Here is a 21,409-nt window from a genome sequence, read left to right on the forward strand (position 1 = left end):
TACCAAAAAAGTGAAGAATCAAGAGGCCAAGATTTAGAAAAAGGAAGAAATCTGTAAAAGTGAGCTCCTTAATAGAATCTGAATTCTGGAAGAGGCAGCTGAGTTGCTGCAAAGCTAGTCAAAAAAGGGGGGTTTAGAGGAGTAGAAGGAGAGAAAACAATCTGAAAAAGACCAAGATATGTAGAACACTTACAAATCATAACAGCTTACTTTACACTGTTTGGCACAAATAACTTGAAAATACAGATGAAATGGATAATTTCCTAGGAAAAATATTTAACAGAAATGATTCCAGTAGAGAAAGAAAACTAAAACCAATTTTTGTATTAAAGATTGAGAAAATATCAGGCCCATAAGATAATAAAAATCTTTTTCAGTGCCTTTTAGGTTTGATTATCATTAGAGTTGCCTAATAAAACTGGTGTTCTAGAAAAAGAAATACATAAGATTTTGAGGTGAGTATAACTGATAAACCTGATAATAGCACCAAAGAAAGGAAATTACAGACCAATCTCAAAGGTGTGTGTGTGTGTGTGGTGGTGGGGGTGGGGGGGGGGGGGGGGGGGCGGGAAGAAAGCAAAATGGAAAATCAACTACATCAATAGCTAAATTTAAATGCCCAGCATTCCAATTAAATGGCAGAGATTGTCCAATGGAAAAAAAAGCACGATCCAGTTACATGTAGTCTACAAGAGATTCACTTTAAATACAAAATTGCAAATTGAAAGCAAAAGGATAAATAGTTATATACCATGCAAACTGTCAGAAAGCTGGATTACCTATATTAATATTATTAGACAAAGTAATCTTCAAGGCAATAATTTCCAGAGATAGAGAGGGACATTTCTAATGTACTAATATATTAGATAACAATTGTAAATGTTCACACTTTAAAAAAGCTTAAAAGTTCAGGAATCAAAAAGTGATGGAATTAAGGAAAGGAAGGTAATTTATAAACATAGCTGAAGATTTTAACACTCTTAAGTAATTGATATAACAACCAGTCCAAGAAAAAAACAAACCAGCAAGGATATAGAAGACCTGAGTGATGGTATCAACCACATTGACTTAAATGACACTTAGAGAAGATTATAGCTCCAAACTGCAGAAGACTTATTCTTTTCAAGTGCAGATGGAATTATCACCAAAATAGATTATATGAAGGACCATAAAACAAGTTTCAGTAACTAATCTCAAAAAACTGCAATCTTATAAAGTATGTTTTCTGACAATGGAATTAAATTATATTCCATAACAATAAGTTAAGAAAAATCTTAAATATTTAGAAGTTAATATACTTTTAAATAGAAATAAATGAGAGAATATATTGAACTGAATTAAAATGATAACATACCAAAGTCTGTAGTCCAAAGCTAAAGCAGTACTTAGGGGGAAATTTATAGCCTTGATTGCCTGTTTTGGAGAGGAAGGAAGGTTAAAAATAAAGGTCGTAAGCTTCCTCTTTAGGAAGCTAGTAAAAAGATGTAGAAAGTCCAAAGTGAGTGGAAGAAGAAAAAAAGAATGAAATAGAAAAGCAAAATAAAATTAATAAAGCCAATTTTTGTTTTTAAAAGTATTAATAAATTGATAAGCCCCTAAAAAAAGTGACCAAGAACAAAAAAGGAGCTAGCACAAATGAGCAATATCAGTAATACAAGAGGGGCCATCACTATTGACCTGTATATATAAAAAACATTTAAGGGAATATTATGCCAATAAATATGACAATTTGGATAAAATGGCAAATTTCTCAAAAAATACAATTTATCAAAATGATACAAAATCAAATGGCTAATTTTAATAGTCATATCTATCACAAAAATTAATTTGTTATACCATCCCCATAAAGAAAATTCCAACTCCAGGTGGTTTTACTGATTAGTTCTACCACATTTAAGGAATGCTTTTCATAAACTTTTACAGAAAACAGAGAAAAAAGAAACACATCCTAACTGGTTTAATGAGGCTAGTGTGACACCATTACCAAAATCTGACAAAAAAATATAAAAAAAGAAACTTGGCAACCCCTATGAACAAAAATTCCTTAATGAAATATTATCTAATTAAATTCAGCAGTATTTCAAAAGACACATGAACAAATGGAATTTATCCCAGGAATGTACTTTGATATTTGAAAATCAATCAATTTATATTAATAGGGAAAAGGAAAACATGGTGTGTTAATAAATATGGAAAAAGCATTTGGCAAAATTTGCCAGCTGTTTATTATTCAAAACAAAAAAACTCAAAAAATTTGGAATAGAAGGGAACTTAAAGCTGATAATTAACACACACATATACATTTATATAATATATATATATATTGCCACATATGTAATGTCACATCTATTTGCTACAAATCTACAGCAATATCATACTGAATTATAATATTTAAATAGCATAAACCCACACCTAATGGACTGAATGATGAAATAGCAAATGTTTTTTCTCCAAAATCAGGAACAAGCCAAGGCTGTCCACTCCAAACACTCCTATTTAATATTGCACTGGAGGTGCTAGCAAGCGCAGTAAGACAAGAAAAAGAAATAACATAACTGAAAAATAATAAAACTGTTATATCTACAGATGACACAATTGCATATGTAGAAAAGGCAAAGGAATCAGATAAACTAGAAGTGAGCTTAACAAAATTGACAAAATTGCTGCATATAAGGTCAGTCAATGTGTAAAAATCAAGTGTATTTATCTATATATCAGAAAACAAAAAAATGAAAACTTAAATCTGGTATCACTTATATTGGTATCATCAAGCATGAACTCTCTAAGAAGAAGTCAAAATGCATGCAGAATTTTTGCACAGGAAATTATAGCAATGAGAAGAATTAAGAAAGACAAAAAACAAAAACAAACAAAAAAAACAAAAACACAAAACAAACAAACCCAGAAAGCTATATCAGGTTTATAGTTTGGAAGATTCAATATTGTAAAGATGGCAATTCTCAAATTTGTCACTGCATCTAAGCATTTCAGGCAGGGTTTTATTTCTTATGGAATTGTATAAGCTGACTCAAAATTTTGTAGAAACATAAAGGGTCAAGACAATCTTGAGTAAAAATAAATGATAGGACTCTATGTGATGTCAAGAACTATCATAAAGTTATAACAATTAAAACTATGGTATTGATACAAGGATAGACAAATAGATGAGCAGAATAGATGACCTTTGTTAAAATGAAGAATCCATACAGATGTGAATGTATTAGACATCTCTTGTATACCACCTCAAATCTACTCAACTCACCCTTTACTCCAGTTTCATCTTGACTTAGACCAACTTCCCACAGATATAACCTAACAATGCTTAGCCTTTCTTCTGGGCCCAGACACTATGGCATTGGGTGCCTACGAGATCACATTTGGCACTTGTGCATGAACTACTCTGATATACTTGGAGTTATAACCATGAACCACTCAGCAAGTGGGGTTGGAGGCCAATGGGTAAATGCTTTGCTTTCCTCTCCCGTTCCCCACGCAGTCAATTCTGAGGTACATTTCCTATGGTTCCTATGAAGGCCCTGTGGGATTGGGCACTCATACCAGTGGCCAGTTCTCTAACTTACGCTTGTATAGGCTTTCTCTTCATTTCTCCTTCACTCCCTGTCCCTCTCTCGTTTCTTGGGATCGTGTCACAAATAAATTGTCGACATAAGCCTTTGTCTCAGACTCTGCTAATGGGAAAAACCCAGGTTAAACAGTGGATTCATATAATATATCCAACAAAAAAAATGTATACGTATATTCACCAAAAGATGGGAAAAAATGCTCATAGCAGCAGTACTCATAGTAATATCAAATTGGAAATGGTCCAAATATCCAAAAACAATACATAAATTGTGTTGTATATTCATGTAGTTTCATGAAGCAATGAAAATAAACTACTGCTACACACAAAACATGGATGATTCTCGTAAAATCTTGAGTGGAAAAAAGCCAAACAAAAATGAATATATATTGTATGATTCCACTTAGGTAAAATTTAAAGATAGGGGAAAGTATTCTATTGTGTTCCGACTCAGGATAGTGTTACCTCAGGCAGAGGGAGAAGGTAGATTGGGTCCTAAGAGGGTCTCTCTGGAGTGCTAGTCATTTTCCACCTTCTATTTCTTTTCTATAATGAAGTTACATGAATTTGTTCACTTACTAATAATTGGCAACGTTTATTATTTACTTATACATTTTGAGTTTTACTTCAATAAAAAGTTAAATAGCAATACATATTACATAGAAACATAGCACGAACCTCAGACAAATAAAAACTTTCAATGTGTAAAAAAATTAAAAGGACTAAGGCTTACAAGATGAAGTATCTCAAATGGTATAACAAAAAGAAGAGTTGGTGCCCAGTCGGTGTGGCTCAGTGGTTGAGCGTCAACCTATGAACCAGGAGGTCACTGTTTGATTCCAGTGGAGGGCACATGCCAGGGTTGTGGGCTCGATCCCCAGTAGGGGGCATGCAGGAGGCATCCAATCAATGATTCTCTCTCATCATTGATATTTCTATTTCTCTCTCCCTCTCCCTTCCTCTCTGAAATCAATAGAAATATATTTATTTAAAAAAAAAACAACAGCTGATGGAGGATGTTGAGCAAAAATGGTGGGGTGAAGGCACTTCATCCCTCTGACCTGTTAAAGAATCGAATTTACAATTAGTTAACTAGTCTAAATTTCATTTCTACTCATTTTTGTTAACTGCATATAAAGTATGGCCATGAAGACATGCAGGTAAAACCAAAAACAAAAAAGCTATCAAAGGACGATGATGACTAGATTTTTCACAGCAAACTATAATTTTATTTTCCTTCAAGTAAACTCCTGCTGATATTTTACAGGACAATAAGTATCTGTAAATAAAAGAAACAATAATCAAATCTTCCATCAGAATTTTACTAATTTCATCAAAGTTACAGAATTTACTTTCTTTTTACTACTAAGGTTTATAGCACTTTCTAAAGTGAATTTTTATGGTACCGATTCAATGTACAGATAGCACTTGAGAGGTAATGCTTTTAAACAGACCAATTTCTTTCAGTTGTTATATTGGCATCTCAGTAATGCAGGTAAGTTCATAGCTACAATGCAAAGCGAGCCATCGTGACCTGTCTCGTTTCTAAGATCTTTAATCTGGAGTTTAGACGTCTTGAGTTTGTTACCTACCATTTAATTTCTTAGCTTTTAAATCTATGGTACATTTCCAGTGATTCCATTCTATCCTATTAAGAGGTTCTATGAAATGAGAATTAGGTGCTAACATTTTTTATTGGCATTGAGAAATAATTCTCCCACCTCATTTTAGGAAGCACTTAAATTCAATTGTATTTTTAACTCTGCCACTTTTGTTCTCTACATCTAATTTATCCTTTCTTTCTGAAATACATTTCTCATTTTTCCTATTTAGTCAGTTGGTGTATATTTACACATGAAATCACAACATTTTACCTAATAGAGTTTAGGCTAATTCTGCATCTTTAAATATTCACATCTAAAAGATGCTTGTGCTCTGTTACTATAGGTTACCAGGAATAAAACAAACATTGTTTTATCTAATTTGATTTTAATGTAATTAATGATTTAGTTTCCAAACAAGCAAATAATTATAGAACAAGAGAAAACATTGCTGAGCTGATGCCCATCTCTAATACTTGGACCAATGCTGGACCAAAGAAAAAGGAATGGATATTCACAGTGTTACAAAACATCAGAGTAAAATGACCAATCAGGGAATAGCAACAATGAATTTTATGACAAATAATATGTTTAGTATGAATCTGCCAGTAATTGATTTTTTTTTTTTTGGGGGGGGGAATAAAATGAAAACCCAAGTCCTTTGGAAAGAAATAGGACAATGAATGCCCAGATACATCCTGCTGGTAGGAACGCAGTCCCTCCAAAATTCAATACACAAAGGTGGTCCCATTTAATTTTCAATAATTTTCAATTTCTTCTTGCTCTCCAGCAAACTAAATTTAAGTACATTTCCACATTATTGGGGAATGATCCGAAACTTCATTCAGTTTGAGTGACAAGTATTCTGTGACACGGAGTAAAAAGTTGTCTTTTGCAACCAAGTTATAAGACATAATTGTCAAGAAAGTGCATTTCACATAAAAGTACCCATTAGGACTGAAACTTAAAGTGCAACATATAAGGTACTTTAAATAGTGCAAAGTTGCTAAATATATACATTATATGTGCCAAGTCCAAATAAAGCAGGATCTTCTCTCTGCCTACGCCAGACAGGACAATGGAAACATACTTCCACATCTGGAATCCTTTGCAGGTATGTGTATTTTGGTCCGTGTGTGTGTGTGTGTGAGAAAGACTGTGCCTGAATATGTATGTAACTGCTTTCGGGTCTGTGCAAATGTCTCAAGGTGGTTTCCTAGAATTTGAAACCTTTAAACACTGACATAATTGCTCAATCTCCACTTCTAAGTAGCATCAGGCTTGTAATAATGGTTGAGCTATTTCAGCCTGCATATCTGGTAAGGCAGGTATTTGACTGCGAATTAAATGTTTAAAGAAAATTATAAAAAATACAATAACTATAACGCTACCGAGAGAGACCCCTATGAAATAAGCGTTTGACTCTTGCTCGTGTTCTCCTGGCTTGCCACTACCACGGTGGGGTGGAGGGCTCTGTGTGTGAGTCATTGTCCTCGGAGCTGTTGAACTGAGCAGATCCTGGACGCGCCTGAGTGACCCGTTGTGTGGCATGGCGGGGATACTGAGGAGGTGGCAGAGCAGTGGGTACAGATCTGTGGAGTTCATAGCTTCTTTTGTGAAATTCTTTCTGAAGGCAGGACCGTGGGCTAAAAATATTGGATGCATTTCTGCTAGTGCATTGTCATAACCGTGGTTGCCTACTGTAAAGATAAAATGCATGAAAATGTTAGCCAACCAGCAGGCATTCAAATGGAAATAATTGTGGTATTGTCAAAGTCTGAACAAGTAAATGCAAACTTTATCCAATTTGACTTTTAAAATAGTCTTTTACAAACAATTTTTGCTGTTGTCCACATCACAATTCACTTTGGGAAATGAAAAGGCAGCTTTCTCAGGCCAGTACGACCTTGAGCAGCAGAGGATGACCTTGAGCAGCAGAGGATGAAGGGTAAAGAGCAAAACTGAGCCAAGTCAAGAGAAAGTGAAACTGATTTTTATTTATTTTTTGGTGGCAGGTAAACTACTTGTTAGGTACCTACTATGTTGTAATGATTATTGTAAAGGTAAAAGAGAAAGGTGCTCTTAGACATGAAGACAATAAATTCACAATTACTAACAAAACAAGAAAAGCAAGAGATAGAGAAAAAGACACCCCAAAAAGCAAACCTCTAGTTACACTTCCAATCCACTTCGGAAAAACTAGTCAGGACTTGAGGGTAAAATTTTGACTTTCGAGGTTCAGATCAGGATCTAACTTAGTACTGTGTGCCTAAGTATGGATACAAGTAAAGCAAAAACTTGAGTCTTCAGACTTACCAAGTGATACAAAACTCAATGATGAAAACTCCTGCATAATAAAAGCTGCACTTTATTTATGATTTATTTTATTTTTGTGAATGGTATTGCAATTTTTTATTTTATTTTGCAATTATAGTTTGCATTCAACACCTTTTTTTGAATCAGTTTCAGGTGTGCAGCCTAGTGGCTAGACTTTCATTTAGGTTACAAAGTGTTCCCTCCAATAATTCCAGTGCCCACCTGGCACCATAGATAGGTATTACAATATTGTTGAGTATATTCCCTATAATAAAAGCTGCATTTTATTAATCCTCACCTGAGGATAGTTTTCCCATTGATTTTTTTTTTTAGAGTGGAAGGGAGGGAGAGGGAGAGAGAGAGAGAAATCAATGTGAGAGAGACACATCAATTGGTTGCCTCCCATATGTGCCCCAGCTGGGACTGGGGATTGAACCTGCAACTCAGGTGCATGCCCTTGATCAGGAACAGAACCCATGACCCTTTGGTGCGTGGGTTGACGCTCTAATCACTGAGCAACACCAGCCAGGGCTAAAATATGCATTTAAAGGCACTTGTGCTTATTAGCATGGTATCAGGGTGCAAAGGAGAAGGAGCTACTGTTGATAAGATGGCAACCTAAGAAAACCGACCGGCTTTATTTTAAAGGTGGTGAGGACAATGACTAGCAAACCAGTCTCTAGTACCTATATTGCTATCAGGAAATATGCAAACAGGAACATAACATTTTAAAAAACAATCTTAAATCAATTTTTCTGAAAGTCACAAACTGATTGATCCACAGTCATCTCCTTAGAACAATTCCACATCTACCAAAAGAAGTCTTTCTAAATGCTATGGTTCTTTTGTGTTCACTCAAGTAAAAATAATGCTGGCTTTATGTAATCATCTGTAATCATTTGACAGGGTAAACTATGCTATTCTACTGAATTGATAACATCAACATTGGGAAGTATGCCATTATAAAATTTGTAGTTGATTGAATGATTGTTCTGTTCATTTCTGTAAGAAGTTGGGATCTAGACTCTCAGTCATGAAGACAAAGGTAATTTTCTCATATCCCACTTATTAGAAAATCGGATTTGAAATGAAATCATTACGACTTACAAAATCTTTCTCATGAATAGGGACTTTGTTCTGTAGTGGAAGCCCTACCAGAAATGCTTGGTCCAGTAGGTAATATTTAATAATGGATGCCTAAGGGCAGTGGTTCTCCAGCTTCAATGTAAACTGAGACTCTCAGGAGCGAAGTGTAAAAACACAGATTGCTGGGCTATGCCCTTACAGTTTCTAATTCAGTAGGTCTGGGTTGGGTCCAAGAATCTGCATTTCTAACAAATTCGCAGGTAATTTGGATGCTGCTGGTCCAGGGAACGCACTTTGAGGACCTCTGCTTTTGAACATAAGGGCTTAATTTCTTGTGGATCTCCGGCTGAGAAGTGTAGTGGTCAATATTTAATTATTTTGTTGAGTAAATGGACACAATTTAATATTAATAGAAACATTATTAAGGTTTCCTGTAAAAAATAGGTGTGACCAATCTATTGTGTAATTGTAGTTCACCAAACCAAATTTCCAGACTCCCTTAAATTCATGTTAACTGCAAAGTTTTGAGCAACCCTTCTAACATAAGCGCTAACTGCACACTACAGAATATCTAAACATAAAAAGGCCAAATAAATTATTTTTAAAGGCCTTCTTAAAATGGTCCCCCACATGTCATTAAATATTGGTTTACAGATCATTATCTGTATGCAAAACCATTTTTAAGAACCAGGAACCATGTATATGTACAAATTACAGAATGGCATAGAATCTGTCACTATGAATTATGTATACAAGTGCCATTGACAGGTAACTGCTTTTCTTTTCATCAATAAAGATGACAGGAACCTAGTTCTACCTAAAGGGCCATTTTTGTACATCTGTTATATATATCAAGGACCAATAACCCAAACAGCATTTCTAGATAGTTTGACACAATGTGGATCCTTCAACATTCAAGTAACAGAGTAGAAACAAATCCCAGTGAACTGACAACTGATCAGGAGTGCGTGTTAATATAGAGATCCACCAGGAAGCCCATGCCAGGTATCCAACAGAGGGGGTTTAATATGGGAACTAGTTATGAAAGTGTTGAAGAGCTAAGAAGCAAACATGAGATGGTGAGGTTATCCAGTGTTAGACAGTGGAACCTCCTACAGGGCCCAGGGCTGGAGGGACAGAGGAAGATGTGGTTGGTTTTACCAGAGCCCAAAAGCCAGGGCTACTTAGTCAGAGCTGAGGTCACAGAGATAGTTGGGAGCTGGGATCACAGAGGAAATGAACCCATTGTTAGAGACAGCCTGAGGCAGAGAGTAGGGAACAAATACCCTGGCTTCCAAACTCCTGTCAGGGTGTTCTATTGGTCAAACCTAACCAGAAACCAGTGCGCAAAGGAACTGGGGAATTTAGTCTTTAGGGATCAGTGACTGGTGATACAAAGCAGAGACGGAAAAGAGCAGGGAGCTTGAGAGCAAATTGCAAATGACAGACACAACGGAGATGAGTAAAATTCTGCGGATGGCTTTTCCATTTGGCTAGCTTGTTAAAGCAATATAAGAGAAAATTACACATTAAGGATGGCAGAAAGTGCCTTATTTTGCATGTTTGAATTTTAAATGGAACTTCCATTATGTTCTGAATTTATACAGAGGCAATAGCTCCAAAATTATATCATGAGGTATTAGGGAAACACATCTTGATATATTATTTTACATGACACATTAACTTCTTTTTAGAAATGTTTCCAAGGTATAAAGCAAAGTTGACCTATATTTGGTAGAACCAGAAAGAAGGGAAGAAAATACTAGAAAGCTGATAACTGCAAATAAAAAATAGAGTTTAAATTCTAATGAAATCAGGCCTTGGCCCGGTAGCTCAGATGGTTAGAGCATAACCCCAATATGCCAAGGCTGCAAGTACAATCCCCGGTCAGGACACATACAAGAATCAACCCACGAATGCATAAATAAGTGGAACAACAAATTTCTCTCTCTCTTTCTTCCCCTTCCTTTCTCTAAAATCAATTAAAAAATTCTAATCAAACCAGTATATAAAACAGAGAAAATAATTCAATTACATTTCAGTTATGTTTTTCTCAGGAACATCATGTTTATAATTAGCAGTATAGGTCACTGTGCATATTTTTGGTCTGGCTTCAAGAGAAGTAAATGTTTCATTTTTAGGAGGTTACCTCTTTTTAAAGCCTCAAGAGTTGGTCTGAGTCTTTACTTTGCTATTAATATATAACACCAGCTAGTTATTCAACCAGCAAATAAAGTGCTGTATTATCCATCGCGTCCACTTTAGCACACAGCGATGCAGAATGGGGAGAAATAACTGTAACATACTCACACATAAGGCCGTCCGACTTATTCTGTAAAATGTACCACCCTTCGTCAGCCACTGCTATAATTGGTTGGACCCGGCTGTTGTATTTGTAATGCCATCTTTCTGGAATCTCTTCTTTTTTGTAAACAGTCATATTAGGATGCGCATGAGCTAGTGCCTCATAGACTTCATCAAATTTACCTTTCAGAGAAGGGAGAAGGAGAGACACTCAGAACAAAACACTCACTGCTACAATCAAAGAAACTATCATGGCAACAGAGGTCATTCAATGCACACACCCTACTGAGGTCCCAAGCTAGCTAGACACTTTAGAATTCTCATCCCTTTTGAGGAATCTTGAGTAGGAAAAGGGGGAGGGGAGAAGGGACTAATAAATAATCTTCTGTTCTAAGTAAATTATCCTTATACAATTAAGAGGTTATGTAGAACCTGAAATCTCTAATTTGAGATTTCTTAATAACTTAAACATACACACAATGCATGTAATACTGCAACACCCAAACTAAAACAAAGAGTTGCATTCTGCTAGTTATGAGTGCAGAGGTAGAGATTCTCTAGATAAGAAAATATGGGGAATGGAGGGTGAGGACTGGGACAGGACAAGGTGAAGGTGGGAAGCAGACTGCAAAGTAGAAAAGTTCTTCAAAACCCTGGAGGTCTTGCAAAAGTACTTCACATGCAGTAAACTTGGGCACTGTCTGCACTCCTTTGTTATTCAAATCCATTTGGTAGGGGTTCCTCTCTGCCTTCCACACACCAATTTTATAAGGAAAACTGAAGGATTGATGTGATTTTCTGAAACAACAACAAACTTGCTATTCCATATTGAATTTGTTGAAAAGTTTGTGTGCAGGCACGTATGCCTATTTTAACATTCACCATTTCCTATGATCCTCTGAGATCTGTGAGGGACAGAACTCTCATTCGGGAGGTATACAGCTTTTCCAAACCTGTTCTCTCATTTGAGACCTAGACTAACCGTAGGAGCTGATAAAGAAGTCAGACGAGTTGGTCCGAGTCTTGCTCAGTCTTACATTGTGATCTGGGGACGTAATACTTGGTGACAGGGCTGACAGGAGGCTTGGAGGAGAGATTTCTAAAAATTCAAGGTCTTGTTATTGCTTCCCTTACTTATAGTTAAGAAAATGAAATCTCAGGTTGACCAAAGCTTTCTCCTTCCTACATTCCACTGCTTCCCTATTAAGTGGGTCCTAAGAATATATATATATGGAGAGAGAGAGGGGGGGGGGCTTCTTTTAGGGCTTCTATGAAATCAATCCTTTTCTATCTTCCCATTGCAACTTCTCTGAGAAGGGGGCTGAAACTTTCATCATATTAAATGATTCCAAAATGGTTCAAGACAGCATCAATTGCTAGGAAAAAGTGAAAAATTAAGACTTCAAGGGATACCAGCAAGTTAGTTTAGGGAGATAAAATATTTTGTTAGCAACCTACAGCTGTTGGAGGGGAGGGTGGCTGGGGGGCTGGGTGAGAAGGGCGAAGCAAATTAAAAAACAACAACTCATAAATACAGAAAACCGTATGGTTATTACCAGAGGGAATGGGGGTGAGGGGAACAACAGAAGAGGGTAAAGGGGAGATAAATGGTGATGGAAGGAGACTTGACTTGGGTGGTGACCACGCAATATACAGATGATGTATTATAGACCTGAATACCTGAAACCTATATAATTTTATTAAGCAATGTCACTCCAATAAATTCAATAAAAATTCAAAAAATTTTGTTAGCATATTTTCCAGAAAGTAGCTAGGCCTCCAGGTAAGCACCTGCAGACACCGATGAAGGACATGAGGAAAGAACCAGCTCAAACAGGTTAAGGCATCTATTATGAACTTAAGGCAACCAAGAGCTTAACCGTGAAATTCCCACTTCTGAGAGGGCCCTGGATACCATTTTCTGAACATGGGGTGCATGAAGAGGCATGACCTACTACTGCGCCCACACCTACCCTACACCAACCCTTACAGACTATGACAAAAATTTCCATCATGAATATGCACTGAAGTGACAGGATAAAAGCAGAGACTCCCCAGTTTGGGGAGCCATGGCTTTGGAAATTATTTCCTGTGGGCTCCTTATTTGCAGGCAAATAAATTGGGCTTTGTGTGGCAAGTTCAGTTCAGTAACAACAACAAAAGAGATTTTGATTTTTTCAGAATCTAAGGAGTGAATTCCAGAATATTACCATGACACAGGCAAACATACTTTAAAGGCACAGAAGCAAAAATTCCCCACTCAGTGGCCCTGGGTTTATGCAGACTGGATCTCAGACCAACAGTCAGACTCACCTTCTTTGGGCAGGATGGCTGCTACTGGAGACTGGTCAATCAGCAGGTAGAGGTCTTTATCCAGATACTGGTCGAGTTCTATCACCCTCTCCTCGGAACACTGGGTCATTCCGTGATCACTTGTGATAATTAGGTTCAGAGTGTTCCACAAGTTTGCCTTTTTCAGCATTTGTATAAGGTATCCTAACTTGTTGTCAATATCTGAAATGACAGGCCCCATGAGTGGACTGTCAGGTCCCAAATGGTGGCCCATGTCGTCGGGGTCTTCCCAATAGAGAAGACCAAGATTGATGGGCTCCTTTGATGTAAACCATTCGATAATTTTGGCAACTCTTTCTTCAAATGAAACGGACTCATTGTAAAGCATGTAGTGAGTAGGAAAGCTCTCATGGATTTCCACATCCGTGCCGGGCCACATGGCTGCACCACTGGTATGTCCAGCCCTCTGATTTGTGATCCATATTGGTGTTGCTTCTTCCCAAAACTCAGAATCATAAATATTCATGTTATCCAAGGAGAAAGATTTGTTCAGAATAGGATCAAACATGTCATTTGCAACAATCCCATGATTCTCTGCAAAGAGGCCAGTTACCAAGGTATAATGGTTAGGGTATGTCTTTGTAATAAAAATATTAGTAACTTGCTTCACATGAACACCATATTTCATAACATAATGAAAATGAGGCGTTGGAACTCTATATAAGTAATCCCAACGGAATCCATCAAATGAAACTAGTAGGACCTTTTGCTGATCTGGTTGGAGAGAAAATGTAATTGAAAGTGTTAATGCAGCAAGTATGAAGGCAGCGCAGAGGAGTTTTGAAGTCATTTTCAAAGTACTTGATCAGTTCAGCATAAGATAATCTGTATAAGAAAAAAACATATAGAAGCTAATTTAGTTTTATATTCTTGACTCAAAACTGAGAGTGATGGTGCTGAGTAATCCCAGTTATAAATCGCAGCCTGCAAGGATTACGTTACAGAACTCCATCTTAAACAAGAGACCTGAGTAATAAAGTTAAGAAGTTTAGCTGCATTAGAAACTGTTTTACTTTCCAAGAATTTATCAAGAATCAAAATATTCCTCAAAGGAATTATTTAAATAGGTTCCCAAACATCACTTAAAAATATGATATACTTTACATACAACTTTTCAGAAACATTTTTAGGTTGACTCAAACTTCTCACAGTCAAATACCTATGAACATATTTATCATTATTAGACTTACTATAGGAACCTAGAAACAAGAAAGTACTGTTGGCAAACCCAATAATAATGCTTTAGAATATACATTGAGTGGTCAGATTATTATGATCTCTGAACGCATAATAATCTGGCCACTCAGAGTGTGTGTGTGTGTGTGTATGTGTGTGTGTGTTAGAGGCCCAGTGCATGAATGTGTGCATGGGTGGGGTCCAGCCAGCCTGGCCAGGGGGAGGGGACATGGGCGGTTGGCCAGATTTCCTGCTGGTTGAACTTCTGGTCTAGGGGACAATTTGCATATTAGCCTTTTATTATATAGGATAGACACTGAGTGGCCAGATTATTATGCATTCAGAGATCATAATGATCTGGCCACTCCACTCAGTGTGTGTGTGTGTGTGTGTGTGTGTGTGTGTGTGTGTGTGTTTTCAAAGCCAAAGCCTGCCCTGGCAGGGTAGTTCAGTTGGTTAGCATGTCATCTCAATATGCCAAGGTTGCAAGTTTGATCCCTGGTCAGGGTACAGACAAGAATCAACCAATGAATGCATAAATAAGTAGAACAATAAATCAATGTTTCTTTCTTTCTCTCTTCCCCCCTAAAATCAGTAAGTATATAAAAATGTTTACAAAGCCAAAGCCTTATGTTTGGTTCATCATGGTTAGAGATGTTACTAGAGAGAGAAGAAAATACATTAACTTGGTTTCTTGAAGAGAGACATAAAATTTGTGATATTCAAATATATTTGTGAAATGTAATCCATCTTCATTTATTAATAATCAAATCATAGCCTTATTTAAACAATAAGATTCTAAACTAAATATAAACAGAAACATATTTTTAGTAGGTATTTCCATATTTATTTTATTTTTTCCCCAATCACCATTTATCCCTATACCCTCTTCCACCTTCACCTGCTCCTTTCCTCCCCACAATCACATTGTGCATGAGTTCTTTTTTTTCTCAATCCCTCCACTACCACCCCAAATCCCTCCACTACCAGCCCGAATCCCTCCACTACCACCCCCACCCCCTCACACACATATACCAGAGCTATCTGCATGCTCTTTATCTATGACCTGTCTTTATTTTGCTTGTTAGTCCAGTTTGTTCATTAAATTCCACATATGAGTGAAATTATATGGTATTTGTCTTTCTCTGACTGGCTTATTTCACTTAGCATAATGTTCTCCAGGTCTATCCATGCTATCACAAAGGGTAAGATTTTTTTCCTTTTTACTGCATAATAGCATTCAATTGCCTAAGTGTACTACAGCTATTTTATCCACTCATCTACTGATGGAAACTTGGGCTGCTTCAAAATCTTGGTTATCGTATATAACACTGCAATGAACATAGGAGTGCATATATTCTTTCATATTAGTGTTTCAGGTTTCTTCGGATAAATTCCCAAAAGGGGAATTGCTGGGTCATAAGGCAGTTCTATTTTTCATTTTTTAAACAATATATTTTTATTGATTTAAGAGAGAAAGGGAGAGGGACAGAGAGAGATAGAAACATCAGTGATGAGAGAGAATCATTGATTAGCTGCCTCCTGCACGCCCTCCCCCCATCTCGCCCCCCAACCAGGAATCTCAAAACCCAAGCTTGTGCCCTGACCTGGAGTCACACAATGACTTCCTGGTTCATAGGTAGACACTCAACCCCTGAGCCACACCGGTGGGGCCATTTTTCATTTTTTTAAATATATTTTATTGATTTTTTACAGAGAGGAAGAGAGAGGGATAGAGAGTTAGAAACATCTATGAGAAGAAACATCGATCAGCTGCCTCTTGCACACCCCCCACTGGGGATGTGCCTGCAACCAAGGTACATGCCCTTGACCGGGATCGAACCCGGGACCCTTGAGTCCGCAGGCCGACGCTCTATCCACTGAGCCAAACCGGTTTCGGCCCATTTTTCATTTTTTGAGGTAACTCCATGCTGCTTTCTTCTGTGGATGCACCAATCTGCATTCCCACCAACAGTGCACAAGGGTACCCTTTTCTCCACATACTTGCCAACACTTGTTTGATTTATTGATGAAGCCATACTGACAGGTGTGACATGATATCTCATTGTGGTTTTAATTTGCATTTCTCTGATGATTAGTGATGTTGAGCATCTATTCATATGTCTATTGGAGAAGTGTCTATTCAGATGCTGACCTTCCTAATGTCAAAATTTGTTAACATTTAATCTTATAACTGATAAGATTAAATAATTTCTTTGGACCAAGGTTGTTGGTCTGTTGTTTTTTTAAACTGCATATTATTTCTAAAAAGCTTCCTTTTCCCCCTTCCAGCCCACCCCGCCCCCACTCCAGACCCTCACCACCCCACTGTCTGTGTCCAAGGGCCATGCATATATGCATACACGTTCTTGATTGATTACTTCCCACCCACCGCCCCCCCCCCACTCCCCCCTAAGATTCCGCACTCTTTTCCATGCTTCTATGTCTCTGGGTCCACTCCATTCATCAGTTTGTTGCTTAGATTCCACATATGAGTGAGATCATGTGATACTTGTCTTTCTCTGACTCACTTATTTCACTTAGCAGGATACTCTCCAGGTCCCTCCATGATGTCTCAAAGGTTAAGAGATTCTTCTTTTTTACTGCTGCATAATATTCCATGGTATAAATGTACCACAGCTTTTTTTATCCACTCATCTACTGATGGGCATTAGGGCTGTTTGCAGATCTTAGCTATTGTAAATTGTGCTGCTATGAATATAGGGGTGCATACATTCTTTCTGATTGGTGTTTCGGGTTTCTTAGGATATATTCCTAGAAGTGGGGTCACTGGGTCAAATAGCAGTTCCATATTTAATTTTCGGAGGAAACTCCATACTATTTTCCATAATGGCCGCACCAGTCTGCATTCCCACCAGCAATGTAATAGGGTTCCCTTTTCTCCACATCCTCGCCAGCCAAAAAGCTTTTATTCTAGAAAGCTAATAAGAGGCAATGTAGATAAATAATACATATGTAAATTTTGTTGGTTCTCATTGGGCTTGCAAATCAAGCAAGGATTTTTTTGTTCTCCCCCTTTCCTGTCCATTCTTGCATGAAGGTTTTGTAAGCCCACCAAAAATTGGATCTAACCATACTTTGTGCCAAGAAACCTCTTGAATTCAGCTTTGACATCCTTCCTAATTTGAATTACTGAAGACATGTTTAAACCTCAAAAAACGAACCTGTCTTGCCTTGCTATATTAGAGCTATAGGTACATAAAAACTTCTTGGCATACTTGCTTTCTTTGTAGATGCAGTAATTCTATTTTGTTTGCTTTTTAAACATGATTTTACCATACAGAGAACTAAATTAGTTAAACTGAAATTGTCTGAGGCATAGGGCTCCAGACAATGATTCAAAATTAAATTTAAAAACTATTTTTCAAATGGCAATAGTGTTTCCTCTTCTGGAATGGACATTAAACATCAGTTCCAATAAGAAACTGCAAATATATTTACTAACATATGTAGATGAGGATGGTGGTTCCTTCCTCTTTCTCCCTTTTCCATCACCGTCCTAACACAAGTCCTAATATAAACCAAACATAATTTAAACCTAAAAAAAAAAAATCAACTACGCGAAACACCTGATTTTCCTCTAAGTAAATTCATTCAGTAACCGTGGCAAGCAGGAAAGAACTGCTTTCTCGGGACAAAGGAAAACAAACAAAGGCTAAGTGTTGTCTAGAGCATAGGAATGTTTGAAAAGCAGAACCGACATTCTCACCTCCATGACACAGAGCAAACAGAGAGATGGGGGTGGGATGAGCGACATCTCAGATTTTTCTTGTTTCCGTGCATGAAACGCTGCACAGGGCGGCGGAACCCCTACCCCTGGGTCCAAATTTCACTGGGCCGCTTTCCGATTCCTCTCCCCTCCCCCCCTCCCCCCACAGACAGCCTCGGAAACCTGGAGGGTAGGGGCGCCAAGAAACGCGAAGAGGAGGGGCAGTGGAGGAGGAGCAGGTGAATCGACATCAAGAAGAGGGTGAGGCGTCGCCCCATGGCCTCCACTGGCGTCCCACCCTCGTCCTGGGGAAGGGTCGCGGCGTAGGGCACGCCCCCCCGAGGCCTGCGGATGCCCCGTCGTGGGCTGTGTGTGTGCATTGGGGGCTCGTTTGGGGATCCACCGAGAGCTCAGAGGGTCACCAGAAGGCAAGCCGCCCACTTCCCTGGACTCGTACCTTCCGCAACGACCCGGTCCGTCCGCATCGGTTTGGGGAAACGGGAGGCAGGATGTGGAGGGGGCTCCCTTCCTCAGACCCGGGGCAACAGCGGGGAGGGTGGCGGGAGCCTGGGGGACCCCTTGAACCCGCAGCCGCTCACCCGCACGCAACCTCAGCGCGGAGCACCTGACCAGCACCGCGTCCACGCCGCCGGCTCCGCCCCTTGGCTTTCATTGGCTCCGGTAGAGCTACCCTGTTGACGGGTTCCTGGGAGTCGCTGGAGCCCCTGTCAATCAGCGGGAGCGGGCGGTGCTGCCTGGGTTTGGAGGGCGGAGGGGGCAGGAGCCGACTGGGGCTGAAAGCCAGAGCGGGCCCCGCTGGGAGGCCGGCGGGGCGGGGAAGAGGACCCCTGCTTTGCTTAGCGTGCCTCTCCTGTAGTCAGTGATGCAGAGATTATAATGCACTTCCCAAGTGGTTTGTGTGCTCTAACACTCACTATTTTTGTTAAAAGCGACTTTTATTTTCTTACCTGTTCTCTTAAGTGGTTTTTTTCTTACCACAAATTGGTCGGCGACGCCATACTCCAGGCTTTGTTCTGAGGAACACCGCAGGATGTCGTTAGGACGTTTAAATTTTCTTTCATTCTTTTTATTACTTGGTGTTGGTAGCTGCTTTACTTCACATGCATTTAATTTAAAATCTAGCATTTACTTCAGCCAGTTCTCCAGCCCCAATGTTTGTTGTCCAGGTTTTTGCGATATGAGGTCTGGGGGATGTGCAGTAGCGAGGCACCTGAGAATGAACGGATTGAATCACGCCGGGTTCAGGATTCGGCTACTTTGCACAGGGAAGGGGGGCAACAGCTACTCTGATAGTTGACCTGGGCTCCCGGCTCTGTTTCTAGCTTTGTTTCCAAATGACTGAGAAAGCTCTGAACTCCAGGTCCTATTTCACTTTCGGGAAGTCTTCGTTGGCACTGTTCCTTCTGTTCCTTTACTGTAGTGAATTAATTTTTCAAGTTTGTTGGTAATCCATGCTATTTTTAGGCTGGCGAGAGTGCGGTGGGCATGTGCACAGTTTGCCAGTTTGATGCCAACTATAATTACCATAGATTGTAGCAGTGATTTTGAGCTCCCCTGAAAGGATTTGTACACCTATACAACTTCTGGGCCTGATTCTGACCACCCTGCAATGGGCAATAAGGCCTTAAAGAATGTCACAACTTAAATTTCAACATCTAATTAGCCCATAAAACAGAGAGCAAAACCAGTGGCTTTGGCTGCTCTGTCTGTTGTTCATGCTCCCTGTCTGGTAAACGAGCTATAAAATGCATAGACATTCCTGTTGATACTGAGTTAAATGAGACAAACATTTTGGTCATAGTTTTTTCCCTTTCTCTCTATTTCTTATGGAGGGGAGAGTTCCTACCCCATCAGCTCACTTCCGATTGTATCATACTATCCCACAGGGCATTGGGGCACTCTGTGGGGGCCTTTTATTTGTGACTACTTGAGTTTATAGTTTAACACACGTGGGATGGGGATTAAAAGGGAGGCTGATTTCTGTGTTTATGTGGACACAGTGATGATGAAGTTGTACAGGTTGTTCCAAATCTCCAAAGCCCTGTCCTTTGAAATCGCCCAAACTTGGAACGGGTGGTCCAATATTGTAAGTCCTTCACCCCCCAAAATAGGTCAACCCTATGTTCTCCCCAAACTCTCAAAGAACAGCTTATGCTGATTGGAGAACAGAAGTAGGGGGAACAGGCCTTTTACACGGGCCGCTGAACATGTTGGCCTCTGTTCAGATGACACTCTGCCCTGCTTTGCAAACCTTTTCTCTAGGGCACGATTGTATTCTCCAGCCACCCCTGTGAAATAGGATGGCGCAGCTGTTAACCACAGTACCGAACTCGGAAAATGACTCCCCGGGAGCTCAGTGAGTGCCAGACACACTTTCCAGATCTCCATAAAATGATATTTAGTGTTCAACTGGTAAGCTTGTTATATAATTCATGTCCCTAATGGAGAAAAAAAATCTAGCTTAAAAAGTATAGCTAAAGGAATGATTGTAAAAACATGGAATCCTGCTTACTCTGTACCAGCCCTCCTGCCCCACCTGTTGCCCCATTTTCTGTCCAATTGCAATAACTACTCAGCAAATCATGGTAGCATAAATTGATGTTGACTATAGCTCTTCCTTTATTTTATATTATTGAATTAATATAATCATCACCGAGCTGGTAATATTTTTCTGAATAATGGAGTGAGAGAAGAATTAATTTCTTTCATGGGTTTTGGGGTAGGGATGGGGGGTCCCTCTGCCTGCCTAAGGCAGTCTAATAGGGATTTGAGGGCTGGATTCTCCCGTAGGAGCTGGAAGAGGTTTATGCTAAAACTGACATATGATCTGTTCTTTATGAACTAGCCAAGAATGGCTCTGCCACAGAAGTTTGGTTTTCAAAACTGGTCTATACCCCATGGTAGGGAAAATGAACAAATGATTTTACAATTTAAAAAATCTGTAAGAATTTAATACTTCATACAACAAGTCCTGCTCTCATCAGGGCCTACGTAAAAGCAAGTCTGTCTCTTAATCTTTTATAGAACACTAGAGGCCTGGTGCATGAAAATCGTGCACTGTGGGGGGGGGCGGGCAGTTTCCTCAACACGGTCTAGGCCCTCTTGCAGTCTGGGAGCCCTCGGGGGATGTCTTAGCACTGCTGTGGAGGCAGGAGAGGCTCCCGCCACTGCAGCTGCATTCACCAGCCGTGAGCCCGGCTCAGGGCTTATGGCTAAGCGGAACTCCCCCTGTGGGAGTGC

The 21,409-nt window shown here is 39.1% G+C and overlaps 1 protein-coding gene across 1 annotated transcript; it reads right to left on the minus strand.

The window, feature by feature from the left end:
• Positions 1-6,333: 6,333 nt before the first annotated feature.
• Positions 6,334-18,764, minus strand: ENPP5 (ectonucleotide pyrophosphatase/phosphodiesterase family member 5). Its single transcript, XM_008153220.3, has 4 exons — positions 18,606-18,764; positions 13,204-14,067; positions 10,897-11,073; positions 6,334-6,884 (listed from the first exon to the last, which is right to left on the minus strand). The coding sequence occupies exons 2-4, from the start codon at positions 14,030-14,032 to the stop codon at positions 6,460-6,462; spliced, it is 1,431 nt and encodes a 476-aa protein (XP_008151442.2). The 5' UTR covers positions 14,033-14,067; positions 18,606-18,764; the 3' UTR covers positions 6,334-6,459.
• Positions 18,765-21,409: the final 2,645 nt, after the last annotated feature.

The sequence above is a fragment of the Eptesicus fuscus genome, chromosome 10 (genome assembly GCF_027574615.1).
Source record: "Eptesicus fuscus isolate TK198812 chromosome 10, DD_ASM_mEF_20220401, whole genome shotgun sequence".
In the NCBI taxonomy this organism is placed as follows: domain Eukaryota; kingdom Metazoa; phylum Chordata; class Mammalia; order Chiroptera; family Vespertilionidae; genus Eptesicus; species Eptesicus fuscus.